General features: G+C 41.7%; 2 protein-coding genes across 2 annotated transcripts; one reads left to right on the top strand and one right to left on the bottom strand.

The window, feature by feature from the left end:
• Positions 1-3,588: 3,588 nt before the first annotated feature.
• On the bottom strand, positions 3,589-8,202 carry LOC311254491 (fibrinogen-like protein 1). Its single transcript, XM_084348275.1, has 6 exons — positions 7,311-8,202; positions 5,726-5,921; positions 5,280-5,357; positions 5,091-5,203; positions 4,692-4,954; positions 3,589-4,505 (listed from the first exon to the last, which is right to left on the bottom strand). The coding sequence occupies exons 1-6, from the start codon at positions 7,587-7,589 to the stop codon at positions 4,163-4,165; spliced, it is 1,272 nt and encodes a 423-aa protein (XP_084204401.1). The 5' UTR covers positions 7,590-8,202; the 3' UTR covers positions 3,589-4,162.
• A 2,653-nt stretch (positions 8,203-10,855) lies between these two features.
• Positions 10,856-19,693, top strand: LOC311254794 (ras-related protein rab7-like). The gene is made up of 6 exons (XM_084348792.1): positions 10,856-11,217; positions 15,544-15,606; positions 16,385-16,511; positions 16,649-16,867; positions 17,990-18,118; positions 18,233-19,693. Exons 2-6 carry the CDS (start codon positions 15,554-15,556, stop codon positions 18,326-18,328), a joined length of 624 nt encoding a protein of 207 aa, XP_084204918.1. The 5' UTR covers positions 10,856-11,217; positions 15,544-15,553; the 3' UTR covers positions 18,329-19,693.
• The last annotated feature ends 441 nt before the right edge of the window (positions 19,694-20,134 follow it).

The raw sequence follows: 20,134 nt of genomic DNA, 5'->3' as shown, positions 1-20,134 counted from the left end.
TTTTCCTGAGATTTAGGGTTTAACACATGTACTCGTGACATCATTCACCTTCTCATGAACATATTGTGTTTGACCCGCTTATTGTTTTTCACTGTTTGTTTTCATAAAGAGCACAATATATATTGTTCTGTACTTTCTATACGCAGAGCGTGTCTGCCTCTTTGTGTGTCTGATGCAGTTGCAGTTTCTCATGTGAAAGTACTCGACAGCGAGGCAGAGACGGGAAAATCTTTCTCCAGATTTCCTCTTTGCTGAGCGACATTGCCACCTGGTGTTAAACAGAGACAGACTGGCTCACTTCGAAAAGGAACCAAAATGAGGAGCTGAGGGGCTTCAAGCACATGATCTTTTAAAGCTGGATATATTCTTGCTCTATATGAAATATCTGGCTTTGTTTGTGGATTATACAGGCCCTTGACATTATGTTTTACTCTCTTTGTGTTTCCTGTGTTGTGGTGTTTTTAGCTCGTTTAATTCTTTTTGTGTTTTAATTTTATTTGGTTCTGTAGAGTTTGTTGTATCTGTGTTTAAAAATGTGCTTAAAGATAAAGTTTATTTTTATTATTATTATTATTTGTAGCTGAACTAAATCTGAGGGAGGATTGAAACTTGGTTCCTTCCTAAACTAATGTCAGCTGTGGTTGCTCTCTGATAGCGAGGCAGAGAGGTGAGGCAATCAAGAACGTGTATAAAGTCACAGCATTTGGACCGTCACAGAAAATCTTACCCGAGTCCTTCACAAAGAAATCCACAGTGCAGCAGCTTTAAACATCTTAAACAAATCATCCACAGGCTTTTATAGGCAACCAAGAGAGAGATGGGGAAGGTCTAATTTTTAATGTCACTTTGCAATCTGCTCACTTTTGGCCAATATAAAAGTGATCACTACATGTAGAGCCCCTTGAAGTAATCCTGATTACATTAAATCTGTTACTCCCCAACCCTGCAAGTAAGCATATGCATCAAATAATAAGACTTCTTGTAAATGTCTTTCCCTAAAAGTGTGGAGAGTGCTTTCAGCATACTCTGTAAGGGTCAACAAGTCGGTTTAAAGACGAGTTCTGTTTTTTAATCTGATGTCTTCTCGTGACATACAGCGCTGACTGACACAGGACACACAGGGGAACTTCCCTCAGAGCCTTGCAGGGTTTCTCAGAGGGATGTTCTGGCTAACCGCTGCCCAGGCTGGGCTTCCGGCCCTGGGGCAGCAGAGGCTGCCGGTACCCCTCTCGCCCTGCAGCACCACCACTATCACCCCACTCCAGACACTGTGCCAGGATACTGTGGTGACACAACCCTGGGCCTCTGTTCCTCCCTTGTCAACAAGACTGATGGATGCAGAGAGGAGGAGAGGAGGAAAGACAAGAGCACTCATTGATATTTAAAGTAACGGCAGAATGACAAATGGATTTTATTTTAATTTTGAGGGGATATTAATTTAGAACGAGCGATCAAATGAAAGACAAAGAGGAAGGTAAGGATGAGTAGAAAAAGACAAAGAGTAGGTCGTAGTGATTTTGTTTCAAATGAGTAATGTGTGCTTTATTTTAGGCATTGAGCTTAATTTGAGGGTTCATCATTATCAAGCACCTTTTAAGAAAATTCCTCAAAGACAGAAACTTGATTTAGACCACATGATTCATCTTCACAGGTTTCAACTTAAACAAACCCTCTGCAGATTTTACCCACTATCTCCAGTTTAAATTCAGCCTTTCTCTGACTCTCCAATCTGGTCAGGAGCCACCAGGGGGCAGAAAACGGAGCCTTTTAACCTTGTTTTTTTTTTTTCTCCAGTAACACCACACAAACACATAGACACACAGACACCAAATCAAATGAGAAAGCTGATATGTATAATAGCTTATATGGGTGATTAATTTTGATTACTTATGGTTAACTGTGTGTGTGTGTGTGTGTGTGTGTGTGTGTGTGTGTGTGTGTGTGTGTGTGTGTGTGTGTGTGTGCGTGTGTGTGCGTGTGTGTGCAAGCATGTAAGACAGAGAAAAGGGAAAAAGGAGCCTGTGGCTGCTGCATAACAATAATTAAGGCGGCATGAGCAAACTGTGTTCAGTGAGCTATTTTATTTCTTATGTGTGCTTGTTTTAATGAAGTCAAGCACATCATGAACCTTCTTATCTGCAGAGAGTCTCCTCTACTGTATGTGTGTGTGTGTGTGTGTGTGTGTGTGTGTGTGTGTGTGTGTGTGTGTGTGTGATGCACATCCCAGTGTGTGTATCAGTACTGTCTGTGTGTTTGCCCCCCCCACACACTGGTTAATATTAGACACCCTGCTTGTTGGAGAGACTGACAGCTCATCGTGAACACTGCTAAAATAGATGCAGCCATTTACGCACACGGTGAGACACACACTCACTGACCACCCACTGACACACACATACACACAAACGCAGCACTCACACACCAACTCTAAACTCCCAGAAAAGCCTTTGTGAAGCACAGCCAGAGAGGGAGCCGCCCGCCTGACGCCAACTCCAAAAAGCAGGTGAGGCTGAGTGTGTGTGTGTTTGTCTTGATAGTAGTGGGCGGAGGGCGGTTTCGTGGTATGACGACAGTGTAAAGCTCCTAACGGTCAGCAGCAGTGTGTCAGGCTTAGAGCTGTGAAAGTATGAGCAAGGTAAGGTGAGAAAAACAGCTTGTCCAGAACTGGGCTTCTGTCTGTTTGGTGTCAGACTGAGATCTTTGGGTTTAGCTCTCTAATAATAAGTTGGAGGCCTGTGGCGAGACAGAAATGGGCCTGAAAATCCCTATCAGCTCTCTGTCGCGTGAATGTGGTGATGAAGTTTGAATTTGAGGTGCTGTGTATCAGGCAACTGTCACGATGACCTCTTAGCTTCAGATAGTCAGACACTTTCTCCTGTTACATTATCTGACCTAAAATATGTGTGAACTGTTGCAGACAGCTTGTGTTTTGGTCGGTCACAGAGGTCAAGGAGGCAGGTAGGGACACATACAAACTCCGAGGGATGGGCATAATCCATGCATTCTTGTTGGATCACTTTTATGAACAGTTTGAGTTTGAACTATGTGTGAACAATGACTGCAGGAAGACACATGCCTCAGCAGGCATCCGAGTGAATACAAAGTAAAAGTACCACAGAATATTATTCTTAATGAACAATAAAGACTCTAGAAATGTATTACAGCAAAACCTTCTAAAAGCTGTGTTTTTAATATCTATTTCTTTGAGAGAAGCCCCCTTTTAAAGTCCAGTGTGTAGGATTTGGTGACATCTAGCGGTGAGGTTGTAGACTGCAACCAAGTGAATACCCCTCATCTCACTCCCCTCTACAGTGGCTGCTAAAAACGTGAAAAACACGATACGCTCTCTCTGGATTACGTTGCAAGGCAGTTGGATTTGCAAGATCGCATGATCGTGTGATTGGGGCTTGGTGACACCGTCAGCTGCTCCGGGATGTCTCTCATTGACTATTGTGAAAGTGCTGACGTGATGACAATCGCGGTTGTCCAGATTTTTAAATCCTAAATAGAGTCTAGAGCAGTTTGGGAGGTTTCAGACTGGATCTGTAACCTCTCACATTATCAGATAATCTGGGCCAACGTTTGGGACCAACCAAGCTCTCCGCCAAGATTTCTCCTCCGATTGACGGGAGGGGCGAATCGGGGTTTAATCAGCCCGATACTCCTGTAGTGTGAGCCCGGCCTTACTCTCTGGATCCTGTGTTTGGTTTGTCCATTCTGGGCTACTGTAGAAAACATTGCACAGGGCAATAAGGAAACACAGCAGACTCCATTGGAGATGAACCGCTCCTTCTCTAGATATAATGGGTTCATTCTAAGTTGACAATAACACAATGATTCTTAGTTGCAGGTGCTTTTTCATACATGATTGTGAATAAAATATTCAATTTCAGTCCCTAAATCCCACAAATCCTACACATTAGACCTTTAAATAAACAAAGAATATTGTAATATGGAGTGATAGTGCATGTTTAGACATTATTTTTGTAGGCTATAGTTATTTCTTTAATCTACTAGCTGCCATCTGCATGTAACTGATCAGTGACATGAATGCTGCTCTAAGTCGAGTGATGTCCGCACAGAAAGCCGATGCAAAACTGTGGTTGACATAATGATTATTGTACGACGACACCTGTTCCTGTGAGGACTTTCATCGTTATCTTTAGGATGTCCCTACAAAGTTCCTGGGCCTTGTCTTCATCTCCACCCTCTTGAAGGAGTAGCGTTCTCCAGTTCGTCCATCTGTCAGGATGTACCATGTGCCCCAGTAGATACCGTTGGTCACCCCGCTGTAGCGCCCATGGTAATACCGTCCGTTCAGGTTAGCTGCCAGGCAGGCATCAAACCACCAGCCTGCACCGTAGTACTGACCACAGTTCCCAGCTGTGTAACGGTCGTGGTCTCGGTCAGCGGTGCTGAAGGATCTGCCGTCGTGGTTGTAACGTTTGCTGTAGCTCAGAGCGTTGCCTGCATCGCCAGAGTACTCCCGCGCTGTTAGACGGTACCTGGGAGGATGAGAAACAACATGTGAGATGAACATTTCTCTCTGAACTGTTGCCTCTCTGTAGTCATGAATGTGAAATAGACAGGCATTTAACACTTAATACTCTAGTTTTACATTGTTTTCATGAGCATTAAGATCTTGAATAGCTTTGCAGAAAGTGTGTCTGTGCCATTGCAGACTGTTTCACCTCTGTGCCTCTGAGGCCACTTTGAAGTTGTTGTAGGTAGCTTGGCGCTTCTGCTGGTGCCAGTCCTCCAGCTCGATGCGGAGTTGGTGTTGGCCAGTGGAGGTAAGGGCGTTGAGCGCTGCATTCCCCAGCCAATGCTCTCCCTGTGGACTTCCAAAGCCCTCCTGGTATTCTTGCCATGTCCTGTTGAAGTCCAGCGAGCCGTCCTGCCGATTCTGGATCACCGTCCACCCACCGCCCGCCGTCTCCATGTCACATTTAGCCTGAGCCAAAACAAAGACTTTGATATTATAAAGCCCAGATTTTAGTGATCCACAGATAGCACAGACATCTCTAAAAGAAGAGGTGTAGGGTGGGGGTCCGTCTGTGTGTTTTATGAGTGTGGTGAATCTGAAATACCTCCAGTGCCGGTCTGTGCAGGTCAGGCTGGATGGTGTAGATTCCATTCTCTTTGATCCCGAGCTTGTAAATCTCTGCACAGTCCTGAGGATGTAACCTCTCCAAGGGGGCGACTAAGAACCACACACACACAACACATTTATTCAACTTGTTGTTAATCAGACGTGTTATCAGCCTCAGTGCCTTTACCTGTGGGAGGATGTTGTGTGATGCTCTTCAGGAAAAGCATCAGGTCTTTCTCCCCCTCTCTTCCCACGGCTGCACTCTCTGTCAACCCAGAGACAGATTAGGTTATCAGTCAGACACATCACACTGTTGTCAGCGGCTGAAAATAGACGCTTTGTCCTCATATACGACACAAAGGGCTTCCAGTTTGTACGACGGCTCTTTAAAGCTTCTCCACATCGTGAGCCATACAGTACGTGTGTCTGTGTGTGCATGTACAGTGAGCTTTTCCTCATCCTTCTCAGTGCAGTTAAATTCCTATGCACTCACCTATGACCGACACTTAGCAGGCCTCATTGAGGTTCTGTTTACTATGTGTGGGGGAGTGACTGTGCTGGCATTTGTGTGTGTCTGTGTGTGTGTGTGTGTGTGTGTTGCAGAGGTGGGGGATATAAAAGTGTACTACTCACCCAGACGTTTGGCCATCGCCCCAAGGGCCTGGCTGTGACAGTGGAGGTCACACTCTGTCAGTACAGCTGCCATCAGTGCCAGAATGGCCCCTAGAGAGTTGCTCTCCTGGCTCCCATGACTCCAGGGGCCTCCCGTTTCCTGGAGAGAGCGCATGCAGCGCTGCAGCTGAACGAGACGCTCCTTGACACCTCCAGTCTGCAAAGACAGCGCTCACAGGTACTTCTTGATAAGAAACTGTGTCACACTTACCTGCTACGATTAAAGGGCAATTCAACCAATTTTCTCATTAAAGAGTGTTTGCAGAATTTGCGGAGTAATACTGCTTATGTGAAAAAAAGTGGGCGAAGGTGTTTTATGGCTCCAGAGGAAGCTTCATGTAATCTGATAAACTGCCTTCAGTGATGTCACTCAGTAGCTAAATTGCATTGTGCAGCCTACTGGTCTAGCGTTGAACTCCCATGACACTGTTCAACTCATTGTTGACAGATGATCAAAATCAATAAATTCCTCACATTCTTCTTTCTATTCACAACATGGCTCATACATTACCCACAATGCAACTTAGCCACTGAGGGACATTACTGGAGGTAATTCATCCGATTACATGCAGCTTCCTCCGAAACCACAAAAGGCTTCATACTGCTTTTTTCATATATGCAGCAGTGCTCCCCAGGACGTGTAAACACACTTTAATTGATAAGAAGATTGAAAGAAAATTATTTGCCAACTATTTTGATAGTTGATCAATTGTTTCACTCATATTTCAAGCAAAAATTTCAAGATGTTCTCGTCCCAGCTTCTTAAATGTAAATATTTGCTGCTTTTCTTTGGACTGATGGTGGGACAAAAGAAGCAATTTGGGTCATTGGTCATTTTGGGCTCTGGGAAATTGGGATAAATCGATTAATCATGAAAATAATCGGCGGAATAATCGATAAAGAAATTGAAATTGTTAGTTGCAGCAATAATGACTGAATAAAAACTGCCAAGTCCCTTTTTATTAGCCAAGGACATTTTATGACTATAAATGTCGTTGACATTTGAATTAGTGAAATAATGCCAAAGTAAATGAAGCCGTGTGTGCATAATTGTGCATCCTTTGATGAGGCCATCCATCTCTGAGGCTTTGTGGCTAATCCACACACAAAACTCAGTGGCATGTTTTGTGTCACACTCAATCCGTCTCTTACACTTACATCAGCCTTTGTAATCACGTCCCTCACACACCTGTTGCTGCATGAGCTCATTACAACCATATGATGAGGACATTTTTAAAGCAGACCTAATTTTATCCCTCCTTTGATTGCTGACTGTCATTGCTCTGTGGCTGTTAGGTGGTGCCAAGTTTAGTGTGCTGACTGTCCCATGGGGAAGGACCTGCTGACCTGAGCCTGATAATATGCTGCTCAGCCTCCATGGCATGAATAGACAAAGGTTCAGCTCAGCTTCAACTTGCCTTCAATGTTTCTGAACCATGGCTTAGAAATATCTGATTAAAAGTCGCTTTATCTGGCTTTTTCTTAGAATAACCATTTAAGATTACAGCAAAAATTCAGCACATGGCTGCCCACCACTGTCACTTACTTTGGGCTGAACCTGGGGGTAATTGTTCCTCTGCTCCACCCTCCGAGGAACATCCGAGATGGCTGGAAGTGAGACCCCCATCCTGCAGGCTCCTATCCCAGTTTGGCCCTCACAGGCCCCCGTACCCACTCCTGCTCCTGTGCCATGCTGGATGGGTGCAGCCACAAGACTGTCCCTGCAAGGAGGTTGCGTGCAGGACGGAGATGCATCTGAGGACAGCAGCGCTCCCACATACAGTGATAGCAGAGGGAGCAGACCGAGAGAGCCGAATGGAATCATGGGAAATGCAGGAACGCAATCCTGTCCTGACCTTTGTCTTAAACTCTTGTGCAGTGGTCCACCTTTTTGTCCAGGACAGCCTCCTTCCTCCGAGTCAAAAGTTGATTTTCCTATTCTTTTCTGCCTCTTCAGGTGGAAAGTGTTTGCTGACCTGACCTTTTTGTTCAGATCTTCCTCTTGCCCACGTCTGTCTGCTCTTCCACACTTTGGTCTTCGTTCATCCTCTTCTTCTTCTCTCTTTTCCCCTTCAGTTCATCTCCCGGTCCTCCTCTTTCTCCTGCTCTCTCTCTCTCTGTTAGTGAGGTTGCTTTGGCTCAGATTCCTAGATAACTGCGGCACTCTTTGCTGTCTGACACGCACTAATGCACCCACCCCCTGATGCACACACACACACAAACACACACGCACACACACAATCTGTCCATCTCCCTTAACTCATCTCATTCTCTCTCTCTTAGACTCCCACACACAGAGGTGCACGTTTACACACACACATACACCCAGAATGTGAATAGAAATCCTGCTCTGTCTCGAATTCATCTGCAATGTCACATTACGCATGTATGAACTGTTTTTTCACAGGTTCATTGTCTTTTTTGGATGCAGTGACAACAGCCTCTGTGCCTAACTGTGCATGCTAGATTGACTTTTTTTATTATTATACTCATTCTAGCCTGACGTTAACCTCGTCTTACCCTGACCCATCGACGAGCATTCGTGGCAATGTTTGCAGAGATGAAAATGCAGCAGATGCTTAAAGTATGCAGCTTCCTCTCTCCTGTGTACCATTTTGTCACCCGCGTCCTTTTGTGTTGCAGTGTTTGTGTTGACAAACTGAGTTCCAAAGAGGCCATAAAGACTCGACATTCAATAGGAGCAAGACGGCAGGAATTCCTATATAAACACCAGTCATCAGGATCCTGGAGGGCCACACTCCCACTAACAAGGAGCACAAACACACACACAGAGACACACTTACACGTGAACATGGAGCACAACTCTGTGAGGCTCAGTCAGGAACTAGAATGGCAGTCAGTAGTGCGCATACCTCCCTCAAGGCCCAACAGTTCGCTGTAATTCAGACTTTATTTAATTCAGCTAGATACGTCTGATTTTTTTGAATTAAGATCTGTGCATTATTTCCTAAGAAATTAACCAAAATGTCGAGAAAAAAAAAACACCCTGACTCGCAATGTTAAAGAGAGTGAAAGAAGAAGGAAAAAAAATCTTGGATTGGACCAAAACTTAATGGGGTCGACTGTGGTTTGAGACCCATCCTCCATCCAAATTTTGTGGAAACCTGTTCAGTAGTTTTTGTGTAATCCTGCTGACAAACCAACCAACAAACAAACAGACACAGGTGAAAACACAACCTCCTTGGTGGAAGTAATAATAATCTCATAATGTGAAGCTGTTGTTCTGATGATCCTATATCAGCTCTGTGTTCTTATATTAGGGAGTGTTTAATCAAAATGAAGATGTTAAAGAAGACTGAAGAGAGAGTTCGGATTCAGGTTCCTGATTTTGTGTTACTTCATTCACATAGACCTACTTTTATCTTGGTACATGAATATTTAAAGATTCTGTCAGATCAATGATCAATGTAACGCTGAGAAAAATGGTAAACAATAAGATGTCTACTGATGCCACGGTCGAGCCGATGTTGTTTTATTTTGTATTTATTCATTAATTAACAGAAAAAAGTAGATGAGCCATAGTTAGCTCAAATTATTTTATTATATCTGAACACAGGTAAACAGAAATGAATTCCGATGTTATGAATACCCTGTAAAATTTGACAAAGTGGTCTTACTTGAAAAAGACGGAGGAGACCGGTTACCTCAAAATTACTAGGCGAAGTAGATAAACTATTTTAACTTGTTAAAACGTTTTAGCTCGTTCAACTGAAATGTAATAGTCTACTTTAATTGGTAAGTCTGGGGTAATTAGTTTCCTGATGTTTTAAAGTAAAGTCAACTTTTTAGATTTACAGTGTACAGTTCTGTTGTTGAAAATATGTCGCTCTCACCGACCAGAAATTATATTTCTTTAATAATTGAAAGTGTGTCTGTAGCACTCAGTTTTGGGTTTAAAGTAACATTTTTGCATAATTGCACTAACCTTTGTCTTGTTTGCTAATTATAATGTCACATAATCAGATGTTATGATATCCATATCACACAGATGTTATCAATATAAACTATAAATAAAAACATTTTCTGCAATGTGGTACCCTAAAATGTTTTTACATATTTTGAAAGGATGAATACAAATGTGTTTTCATGAAGCAAGTGAACAGATATAAAGTTCCAGTCATACATATACACATAGACAGACAGACAGACAGACAGACAGACACACACACACACACACACACACACACACACACTGACCAACAGTCTACAGACAGGCTGTGAAGGTTGACCTGCATTCTCATCTTAGCATGTTTCTGCAACACTGTGGTTTTGTGTTCAGCGCACAAAGATGGTCCTTGAAGTATCACAGAAACAGACCGCTCACCTTTCTTTGACCTTTCTCAGCACAATGTCAACACCACAGAGTGCTCCTTCCCTAAGGTCCAAAAAATAAATGTGGGTTAATGTCTGGGAACACCAGTTCACTTAGTTCATTCATTCAAAGTGAGTTGCCACTGTCCTCTAGTGGTGGATCACCACAACTTTGCCTTTTCACTACGACTGACCACACCAGACCATCAAATCTAACATGTCAGCTTGATCATATAATCTCTGGTGGGGAGAATGAGGCATTATAGGAATCATAGGTACCAGCATTTGTGGAGTTTGACCCATAGAGACTAAAATTCCAATGATTTCTGCAGAAATAATGCTGATTTTTTGTTTACACTTGTGGTAAAACTACAAAAATGCAAGCTTCCAGAGGATTCAAGTAGCCTGTAATGGTGCCTCGAGAATATTACTTATGATATGGTGTGTAGAGCAAGTGAAATGTTTGTGGCTGTCCAAGCTGTTTCAAGAAATCTCATGTATAAATTAATTTGCTGTCTTGATGTTTTCTGATGTCTCTGGGAATGAAATCATCTTGGTTTTATAAAACATGAGGTTAAGTACTTCACCCTACCAATTGCAGTAATGTGATTGTATATATGTCTGTCTTTTATTTGGACCCTGAGTCAGTAATAAAGTTTGAATTTAACTCAATTAGTCTATGATAAATATTAAAGAGTCATAAGTGGGCGTGGTCTATTAGCCCGCTGCGTCTGACGTAGGACGCAGGCGTTGTTTTGGAGGAGGAAGTGAAAGGGGAACAGAGAAGCTGGGGGTAGCAGATAGTTAGCTCGCTGGCAGGATAGCGTTCAAGCAAAGTGCCAAATTTACATACCAGTTGTTGATAATCTGCCTCGTCAATTTACGACACAGTCTTTGTAAGTTTTCACGCAGAGGGCGATACATTTTTACATAAATTTGAATCGAGGTTTTGCTAAATTAACGCTAGCTAACGAGTTCAGTGCCAGCGAGCTAGCTAGCTAGCTACCGTAACGCCTAGTTAGCCACTAACGCTAACTGTCCTGAACAATAACAGCTAGTTAGCTCGCAGCCTGGTCGGTTCTCTTCAAGAAGTCGCCGCTCCGGTGTGTCACAAGTTGAAAGTAAGTTATTGAGATGACGACCGTCTGTTCACACGTATATTATTTGCTCACTCATCAATTCCTCCTGCGTCCCATTAACGCCAACGCTGTAACGGCTAATGTAATGGTGGTGCAATGTTTTTTCGAGAAGCTGGTCGGCAAAAACAAGGCCGGCCTGTGGTCGACTCCAGCAAGGAAGGAGAACCAGGGGACGAGGTCGGTCCGTCGGTCGAACAAAGCATCTTAAAAACATGACAGTAATGATAAGTCTAAATGTTGGTTTTAATCTGGCGTGTGTGCATACAGAGAAGGAGGGGTACGGGGCGCACTCAGCCTCTCACCCCCAAACTACCAGTTTCTGATGGTTGATCAGTCAGATGTCAAGGTGGGTTTAGTTAACATGTCTCGATGGTGTCAAATATCAGGTTTATACATGTCCTCTGTCAACAGGCCGTTTGGGAGAAATATCCTCCAACTTTACCGTAGTGTTGCCAGGCAGACTTGTCCTTTGTTTTTCTGTTTTCGTTTCAGTTGTGACTAACAGGTCACGCAGGTACACGATCATAGTTACCTAATTTAATGGTCTGATGTGGCTACAACGCCCATAACTTGTGCCAAAAAGGGATGAAGTGTAACCTGAATCCTACAGCCATACAAACACAAAAGTCCTGTATTTCTTTTTTTTAATCCAAGTTGAACAAGTAGAAACGTAGTCTGACATTGACATCTAACACTCTTCACTTTTCTTCATCGGTTTTAAAATCATAACTGCTTAAAATTCAGAGTATGAAGAACGAGAACTGTTACAGCCCTGTGATTTTGTTTTTAATTATTCATTGCAGTAGTTGGCAATTTTTCCTGCATCGATCACAGCTCGTCTCAAGTTACTGCATACTCCAGTTTTACATAAGTACTTGCCCAGTAGTCTGGATTAGCTCTAATTTGAGAGTTGCTCAATTTATCCCATATGTTTTCATAAATTGGCTCATTCCTTGAATATAGTTGTTCAGGACAGCTGATGGGGCTGGTTATGGTTAAAATGCCTGAAAGTTTTGCTTGCAGATAACATTGTAGCATTCACAGCTGCGTCTCATTTTACACTGCACTGTCGGTGTACCTTCCAGTTTGTTCCGCTGTTCCTGAGTACTTGTGTGTTTATAGTTGTGTGTAGATTTGTTTACAGCCTCATGTGAAAAGCAATATTTTACTATATAATATTTGACATTTAACTATTTGATACAGTACTGTAGTACAAAATCAGAGGGTTAAAAAACATGCTGCTCTGTTACGACAGGGAAAATATTCTTTTGAAAGCATTATTCCATGGCACATGATCATTTGACACTACTTTCTTATGCTGTTATATAGTGATATCTCATATTTAGAATTATTAGTTTGTTGTTTTCTGTTCTATCAATACGCTTAATTTTGACCATATTGTTATATTCAGTTAACCTTAAACCATCTATTTATCACATGAGCGTTTACCAAGATACACGTAGCATACCTAACCAGGAAACATAACGATGGCCCAATTCAATGACGCATGGAGATGAGTTTGAGCATTGAGAAACATCTAAACTCAGTTTCTCAAGTCTATATTTAGGCCAGAGACTGTTTGTGTCTGTGGGTGTGCATGCATAATCCATATCAGAGGTGATCTGTGAATTCCAGCTGCTTGTGGCACTGATTTACGAGCAGAAGGGACTTTTAAGTTAGTCAAACACATAGCAGGATTGAACAGACAGTCCTCGATCAACTTGTCCAGTAATGGTAAGTTGTATTTTCCTGGTGCCTATTTTTTAGATAATACAGATACTTGCCCAGTCATCCTTCTGGGTCATAATAATGTAAAATAGAGGGATCATAAGTCAAAGAAAGTGGATTAAAAATAATTTGAATCATCATGATTATACTAACTAAGTGTAACATATCTAAGAAAGAATAAAAAAATAATGGGGCAAATGATCATTTTCTGTGTTGCCACAATAATTTCTATCTGATGGAGCAGTTATACATCAAACTCATACTAGCAGACAGGGTATGAAATACTGCTTGAAAGAAGTGTACTTCATCGGAGATAAAAAAAATATTTCAGTACCAGCACTCTCTGCAAAGCTACTTTGAAATATCAGACTTTGTGAATATTTTAATGCTACATTATGTAATAAAAAAGACTAAGCTGTCCATGACACATTGGCTTTAAACAAGCAGCTCTAATTTATATATGTCTAGATATAACAAAAGATTTCCTATACATACACCTTTTAAGGACAATTTAAACAAAACAGTATATGACTTTCTAGAGTATTTTTATTCCATTTGTCAGCAAAGTGGTTTAACTAGTATTAGTGAAATCTGCCAGTAAATGTTGGAGTATTGTTGCTAATAAGAGGCATTCACCTGATTTCCGACTGAGCCGCCTGTCAGAGATAATAGTCTGCCATTTTGCAATCAATGTCTAACTCTGCTGTTTGTCAAAGGTTAAAGATCTCAGTTGAGTTTCTTCTGCAGTCATGTGACTGTGGTCTGACCATGCCTGTGTCGAGCTGTTGTTCATGTTTCTGTCAGCAACTCTGTGCTTCACAGTATGGCAGTCACTGGAGTGCTGTGCTTGGTTTATTCAGAAAGAACGCAAGTACTTGTAGCTCCTGATGGGAACTGAAGTGTTTTATAAGCTTAGTCTCAAGATTTGGACTCATTTCTGATTCAGTCGGTCTGCTGTTGTTTTACATCTTTTTGTTGGAAAAGTTTGAAAATTTGAGTATTGCTTCGCTCTATAATTGCTGCCATTCTCAGTGAGAGTATGCAGACCTGCAGTAGAAGTTTCATTGTGCTCGACTGTTTACTTGGCACAGATAAGACAAATGTGTGAAAAAAGATAAAGCAACCTCTTATAAAAGTTTATTTTAGTCTTTTCTGCTTATTTGTGCATGGATACGGTTTAAAGATAACCCCCTTAGGTCTGGAGCGCAGTCATTTTGTGTTTATTTTACTGTCCCGCCGTTTATTTTGTAATATGAGTTCCATCCATGAAAAGTGAATTATATTTTATCGGACATAATTCATTCCTGGAACATTCGGGTAATACTGTAGATGGAGAGAAAGCAGAATGAATAATATTCGTAGAACTTGCCTCCATCTTGTTCCTTGTCTTGAACAATGGTGATCAGGATGAATTTGCACAGTAATTGACATAATGTCATACATAATACAGTATCAGGGTCTGAAATTAACACCTGCTGAGGGCCAAATGTGGGTGGGTCTTCCGTTTGGCAGTTGAAGGCTTATCCATCAGACGTTTTCTACAAAGAGAAAAAAAAAACTATCTCCTGACTGCAATTATGAAAGTTTTAAAATTAATCACATCAGCTAGCGGGATACACTAAAGGATGTCCTCATTTGTTCATGTGTTGGGCAATATCTCAGATCTTACTCATATTAATGAAACTTGGAGGAAATGATGCACTTCACTGCTCACGACTGTGTTTGAGTGTTTAGCAATGACAGATTGCCCAATTGTGAATAACAGTTCTTGCTCTAAGAAATGTCTCTGACTGTAGAGCTTATTGTTGCCTTTTTGAGAACACTAGAAAGTTTACTATATTTGCACACAAAAGTGTCAAATGTATGCCTCAGTTTTGACCATTGAAGTTATTAAAGTAATATTTATATTTAAATACAAAATTACATTTAAAAGCCTTAAACTGTGTGTTAATTGTTTCCTTTTTTTATTGATTAAAAATGTGATACACTTGAGTGTGCATATAAAGAAATAGACAGTAGGGCTCTGAATAAATATATACAGTAATTACTGGTGTTGTGTATGTGGTTGTAAATGCTGGTCATTTTACATAATCATTCAATATTATCAGTCAATTACAGTGTTTGATAGCGCACTCAGATCAGCATGTGCTGAAGTGGGTTGTCTGCCTAGTAACAGCAATATCAGCAAAAAAAGGCAGACGTGTCACTCGGTTTGGACTTGTAACAGGGAGAAGGAGTCAGTCCTCTGGGAGGTAACTTCCTGCGGTGCGTGTTAGTAGAGAAAGAGAAAGAATGATGTGTTCCTCGTGATTAGCCCAACAGCTTAGAAAGCACATGACTAAAATGAATGGCATCCAAACCTGATTGGTCCAGAGCCATGAAACTCTACACACAAAACTGTAGACTAATGTCTTCCAAGGGGCCTGTGTGCATAGAAACAGATTTACCTTTGTATTGACTGTTTTGTCCCTGAACAATATGAAGCTGGTGATTAGGTTGTGACTTGCAGTGAAGATGTTAGGGCAGGTTTGTTGAGTTCTCTCTATGTGTTAAACATTTTGCTGTTTGTTTTTCTTCCAGCTGGTGAAAAATGACATCCAGGAAGAAAGTGCTCTTGAAAGTCATCATCCTAGGAGATTCTGGGTGAGTCAGAACTTGACATATTTCCCCCTTACATGTCAAAACCAGCAGTGCAGGTAATCCTCAGTCAGGTCTGTTCTAAAAATAGTCTAGCGGGAAAAAACCTAAATGCCAAGGTATAATTTTTGTTTTGAGTCGAATCATTGAAGAGTATAACTATTAGTGTTATTTCCTTGTTGGCAGGAGTTGTTACTCTGCCATAAGCTGTCTCCAGGCAGAGCTCTGCCCCCTAAATACAGCCCTGCTGTTTTTCAGCCATGCTTTTTACCTCCAGGCCCAATTAGACTTTATTGCTACCAAACTACTGCACATGATTGTCAAAGACTATTTTAAGGGCACTTGATGTTTTACAGCCTTTGAGCTATTGTGACAATAGATACTTGTGCTGGGTAACATTGGAAGAAATCCAATATTTTAAATGTATTGTTTTAAATCAGACTGAATTTACGGTCTCTTAATATGTAAAAGGAATAACAGCTAATCTCAGTCCCATTAGTATCACAAAGGTAAAGACCATACGTGGCTATTTCTACACAGACTTACAAAAGTACTGCAGAGGTGTTTGATCAATCAGCTTTCAATCCATCTGTATGTTTTTTGTTGAGTTAACATGTGGCTTTTTGAGATGAGGTCTTGATAAGATCCATATATCACTCAGCTCCAAATGTTATGACTGCATATTTCATACTGACTTTGAGTCAAACTGTACTACCTTTTTAATTTTGCTCCTGGTCTACAGTATTATTAATCCTGCTGTCTGTTGTTGTCTTGTCTTTGTCAGTGTTGGAAAGACCTCCCTAATGAACCAGTATGTGAACAAGAAGTTTAGTAACCAGTACAAAGCGACAATAGGAGCAGACTTCCTGACCAAGGAGGTGATGGTGGACGACCGGCTCGTTACAATGCAGGTACAGCTTGAATAAAACTGGAAAGGTTGCATCTTGGTGAATTTAGCTGTTAATTGTTCAAGCATTTGCTGTAGTGTCCTCCTCTGTTCTGTAATCTCGTCCAGTCACTTAACATTTTGTTTCTTGTGGTTGTGTAGATCTGGGACACAGCTGGCCAGGAGAGGTTCCAGTCTTTGGGCGTTGCCTTCTACCGTGGAGCAGACTGCTGTGTGCTGGTGTTTGACGTGACTGCACCCAACACCTTCAAGACACTCGACAGCTGGAGGGATGAGTTTCTGATCCAGGCCAGCCCTCGAGATCCTGAGAACTTCCCCTTTGTCGTGCTAGGCAACAAGATTGACTTGGAGAATAGACAGGTTGGTATCGGTGGATAACTCCTCTATGATGACTTCATTTTAAATCATTACCCACCCTTCATTCAAATGTCAGATCTGTCTGACACCAAGGCTAACATCCAATGTCCACCCTGACAAGACTGTCTGTACTGGACATGTTTCAGCTACGTTTTTTCCTCTGATATGCATGTTTTGCTAGACTTATGGGTATTGGGCTTTGAGTGCTGTTAAAATGCTACTGAGCACACAGCAACACTATGCCTGCTGCTGCTGTTGCTGGAGAAGGTCTGAGCCCTCAAGGCTTAAGTTGACACCACCATTATAATCAGCACAAGAGCCGAAGGTCAAGTGTACACGGGCTCACACTGCTGCATGAGGACTTACAGAGCCACTTGATCAAAATGCAAGAGTCAGTAGCAAGGCTCATAGTTATATAGTTAAATAAAGAGTGGTGTAGATTTGTCAGTCTTACCAGTTTTCTCCTTCTTTTTTGCCTATTTTGGACTTCTGTCATTCCTGCTGTTAACATTAAAATGCTGGGAATTGTGAGTAATTTCTCTCACAATATTAGAGTAGAAAGAGATAAAAAAGTTGGAGAGTCGTCTAGCACTCTTCTGCATGTGTTTAGGGAGCTGGTATGTCTGTATCTGTAAAGATAAAGACAGCACATGCAGAGAAAGAGTGAGAGGGTTATAGCATGCAATAAATAAAAAAGGGACATTGCTATGATGTACACCCAATTCCAATCTGAACTCTACACCCTCCCACTCCATGTGAGAGTGTGGAGCCATACTCCCAGCTTGGGAGGGTTAATTAAGGGGGAGGGTATAAATCCACAGGCAAGCTTTGGGACGCAGCGTGCTTCTTAACCACCAGGCCAGTAGACACCCCTGTATATGACAGTCCATAAGGATGGACATTGGAGCTTTATAATCTACCTGGAAATGTCTGTCTTTCTGCACAATGTTGACCTCATGTGTTGTATGGTGTATGATGATCTTGACCCACTTTATTAAAAAAAGTATCACATGTAATAACATTTAGTTTAACATTCCTGATGTTGTTAAAACATGAAGATGGTTGTTGGAGACTGTACATCTCAGCTTACCATATTAATGAACCTTTTCCCATTCATGCACACAGGTAACCACCAAAAGGGCCCAGGCTTGGTGTCAGAGTAAGAACAACATCCCCTACTTTGAGACCAGCGCCAAAGAAGCCATTAACGTAGAACAGGCATTCCAGACAATTGCACGCAACGCCCTCAAACAAGTGAGTAACAGATGCTGAAAAGAAAAATGAAAGACAATGGAGTTGTGTGCTTTGTTATTAGTATATAGAATTTTCTTTTTTACTGATTATTTTCTGTCTTTCGATGCGTGCCAGGAGACAGAGGTGGAGCTGTATAATGAATTCCCAGAGCCCATAAAACTGGATAGGAACGACAGAGCTAAACCTTCAGCAGAAAGCTGCAGCTGCTAAGGGACAACTTGGACCATCTTCTCTCTTGGCTTTCTGAAAACACCCCGACACCAATTACATCACCTGCACCTTGCTCCCAGGGAAAGGACTTCCCTACTGGTCTTCCTCCTTCACGCCATTGTTCATTCCATCGACACACCCCCCTCACGCAGTACGCTGCACATGGATGTACCCCCCGCCCCACCCCACCCCATCCCCACTTAGTACACACATTAATACACTAGCGTACTGTCAAAAAAAATACGCCGACAAATCCAGTGCCCAAAGATCACACGAGAGAAGAATGACATCCCTTCTGACCTTACGGCCCCCTGACTCGATAGTGAGTGATCACCTGCCCCGCCCACCCATTTTTTCTGACTGTGGCCCCTGACTCTCACACCGAGGGGGCAAGATGGAGCCATGTTCAAAGAGTGCAACTGGGACCTCTGGATGGACTGGCCAATGCTCTGTAATGTGAGATGATGTTGGCTAATGTCAGCATCCCAAGTATCTTATTCTCTCTTTCTGTTTTTGTCTTTGCTTTCTTTTGCCTAACAAATAATCAAGTTGAACTATATATATATAAATATATTATATATTTTAATTGGCTGGTGTTATTTCTTAAGCCAATCTGAAACACACTTGTTTTTTTGCACTTTTCTTTTTATGTTTTTGCCTTTAAATGTTAAATAGGGATGACTGATTTTGGGCAACTTCTGCTAACCGCACGCCTTTTGGTGAGCTTCAAATTATGCTTCCTCACTCTGTTTTCACCGTCAAATATCCCCTGAGAATCTGTTGAACACTTTGGTGATTGTACTGCCTTTTCCCTTCAAGGTTGTATGTAAAAAAACAAACAAAGGTTTATAACTGCCTCACACTGCAGAAGAAATGCTCCTAAGTAGACATTAAGTAAAAGCTGGTAATGCAGTCACAGTGTACAACATGGATTAATTCCTTGATATATTAATATTTGCCTTTTATGTAACATTACTTGTACTGCTACTATTACTGCTGTATGTGTTATGTCCTTCATCAGACATCTTTCAATGCTATGGAATTACAATATGTGTCACCAACACGCCATACACGTGTCTTCTGTCATGTCTTTGTTATTGCTGTTCTCTCTATCTGCTTGTAGCTCAGGTTGGCTAAGTACTTAATATTTTTAACGGATTGTGCATTACAGTGTATAGGTGGTAAAGGTAAAATGGCTGATGGACTGGATTGAACTGAAATGGATGGTCTCTCTCTCCATTTAAAGAAAAGATCCAACTTTTTGCCCTGGTATTACTCTTTCTCCTTATAGAAAAAAATCACTGCGATGCCAATGATGTTGTCAAAGAAAAATTGGGACGTCAAATAATAAAACTCTTGAATATATCAATGGTCTCCCATTACGTGTCTCAATTTCTGTGTGATTTGATTAATTTCTTACAATTTCTTAAAGGTGCAATATGTAAGAATTTTAGTTTAAAACATTCAAAAATGAACTAAAATGATCAACAGAAAGTGAAGAAACGGCAGTATCGCAGAGAGATCTGCTGAAGTTAGCATGCTAGCCCTGTGCCTGAAAACATTTTTCAACCAGCGGTCCAGAGCTGCTATGATAGCGGTGTCAACACCAACACTTCCCTGGTCGTCTGGCTAACTGAGCTAACAAGCTAACAGTACAAACAGAATACAGTTAGCGGCAGTTAGCAGTTACTCTGGTGACATGCTGACCCTATTTGTTTAGAGTATAATTACAACAGGTGGCCAATTCTTCCATATTGCACCTGTAATGCATGCAGACACTGCCTCACTTGCATTGTAGAAGATTTA

This window comes from Pagrus pagrus (assembly GCF_965226575.1).
Source record: "Pagrus pagrus genome assembly, chromosome: 3".
NCBI lineage: Eukaryota > Metazoa > Chordata > Actinopteri > Spariformes > Sparidae > Pagrus > Pagrus pagrus.
Note: the sequence above shows the minus strand (reverse complement) of the source record. Positions and strands in the feature narration are given on the sequence as shown.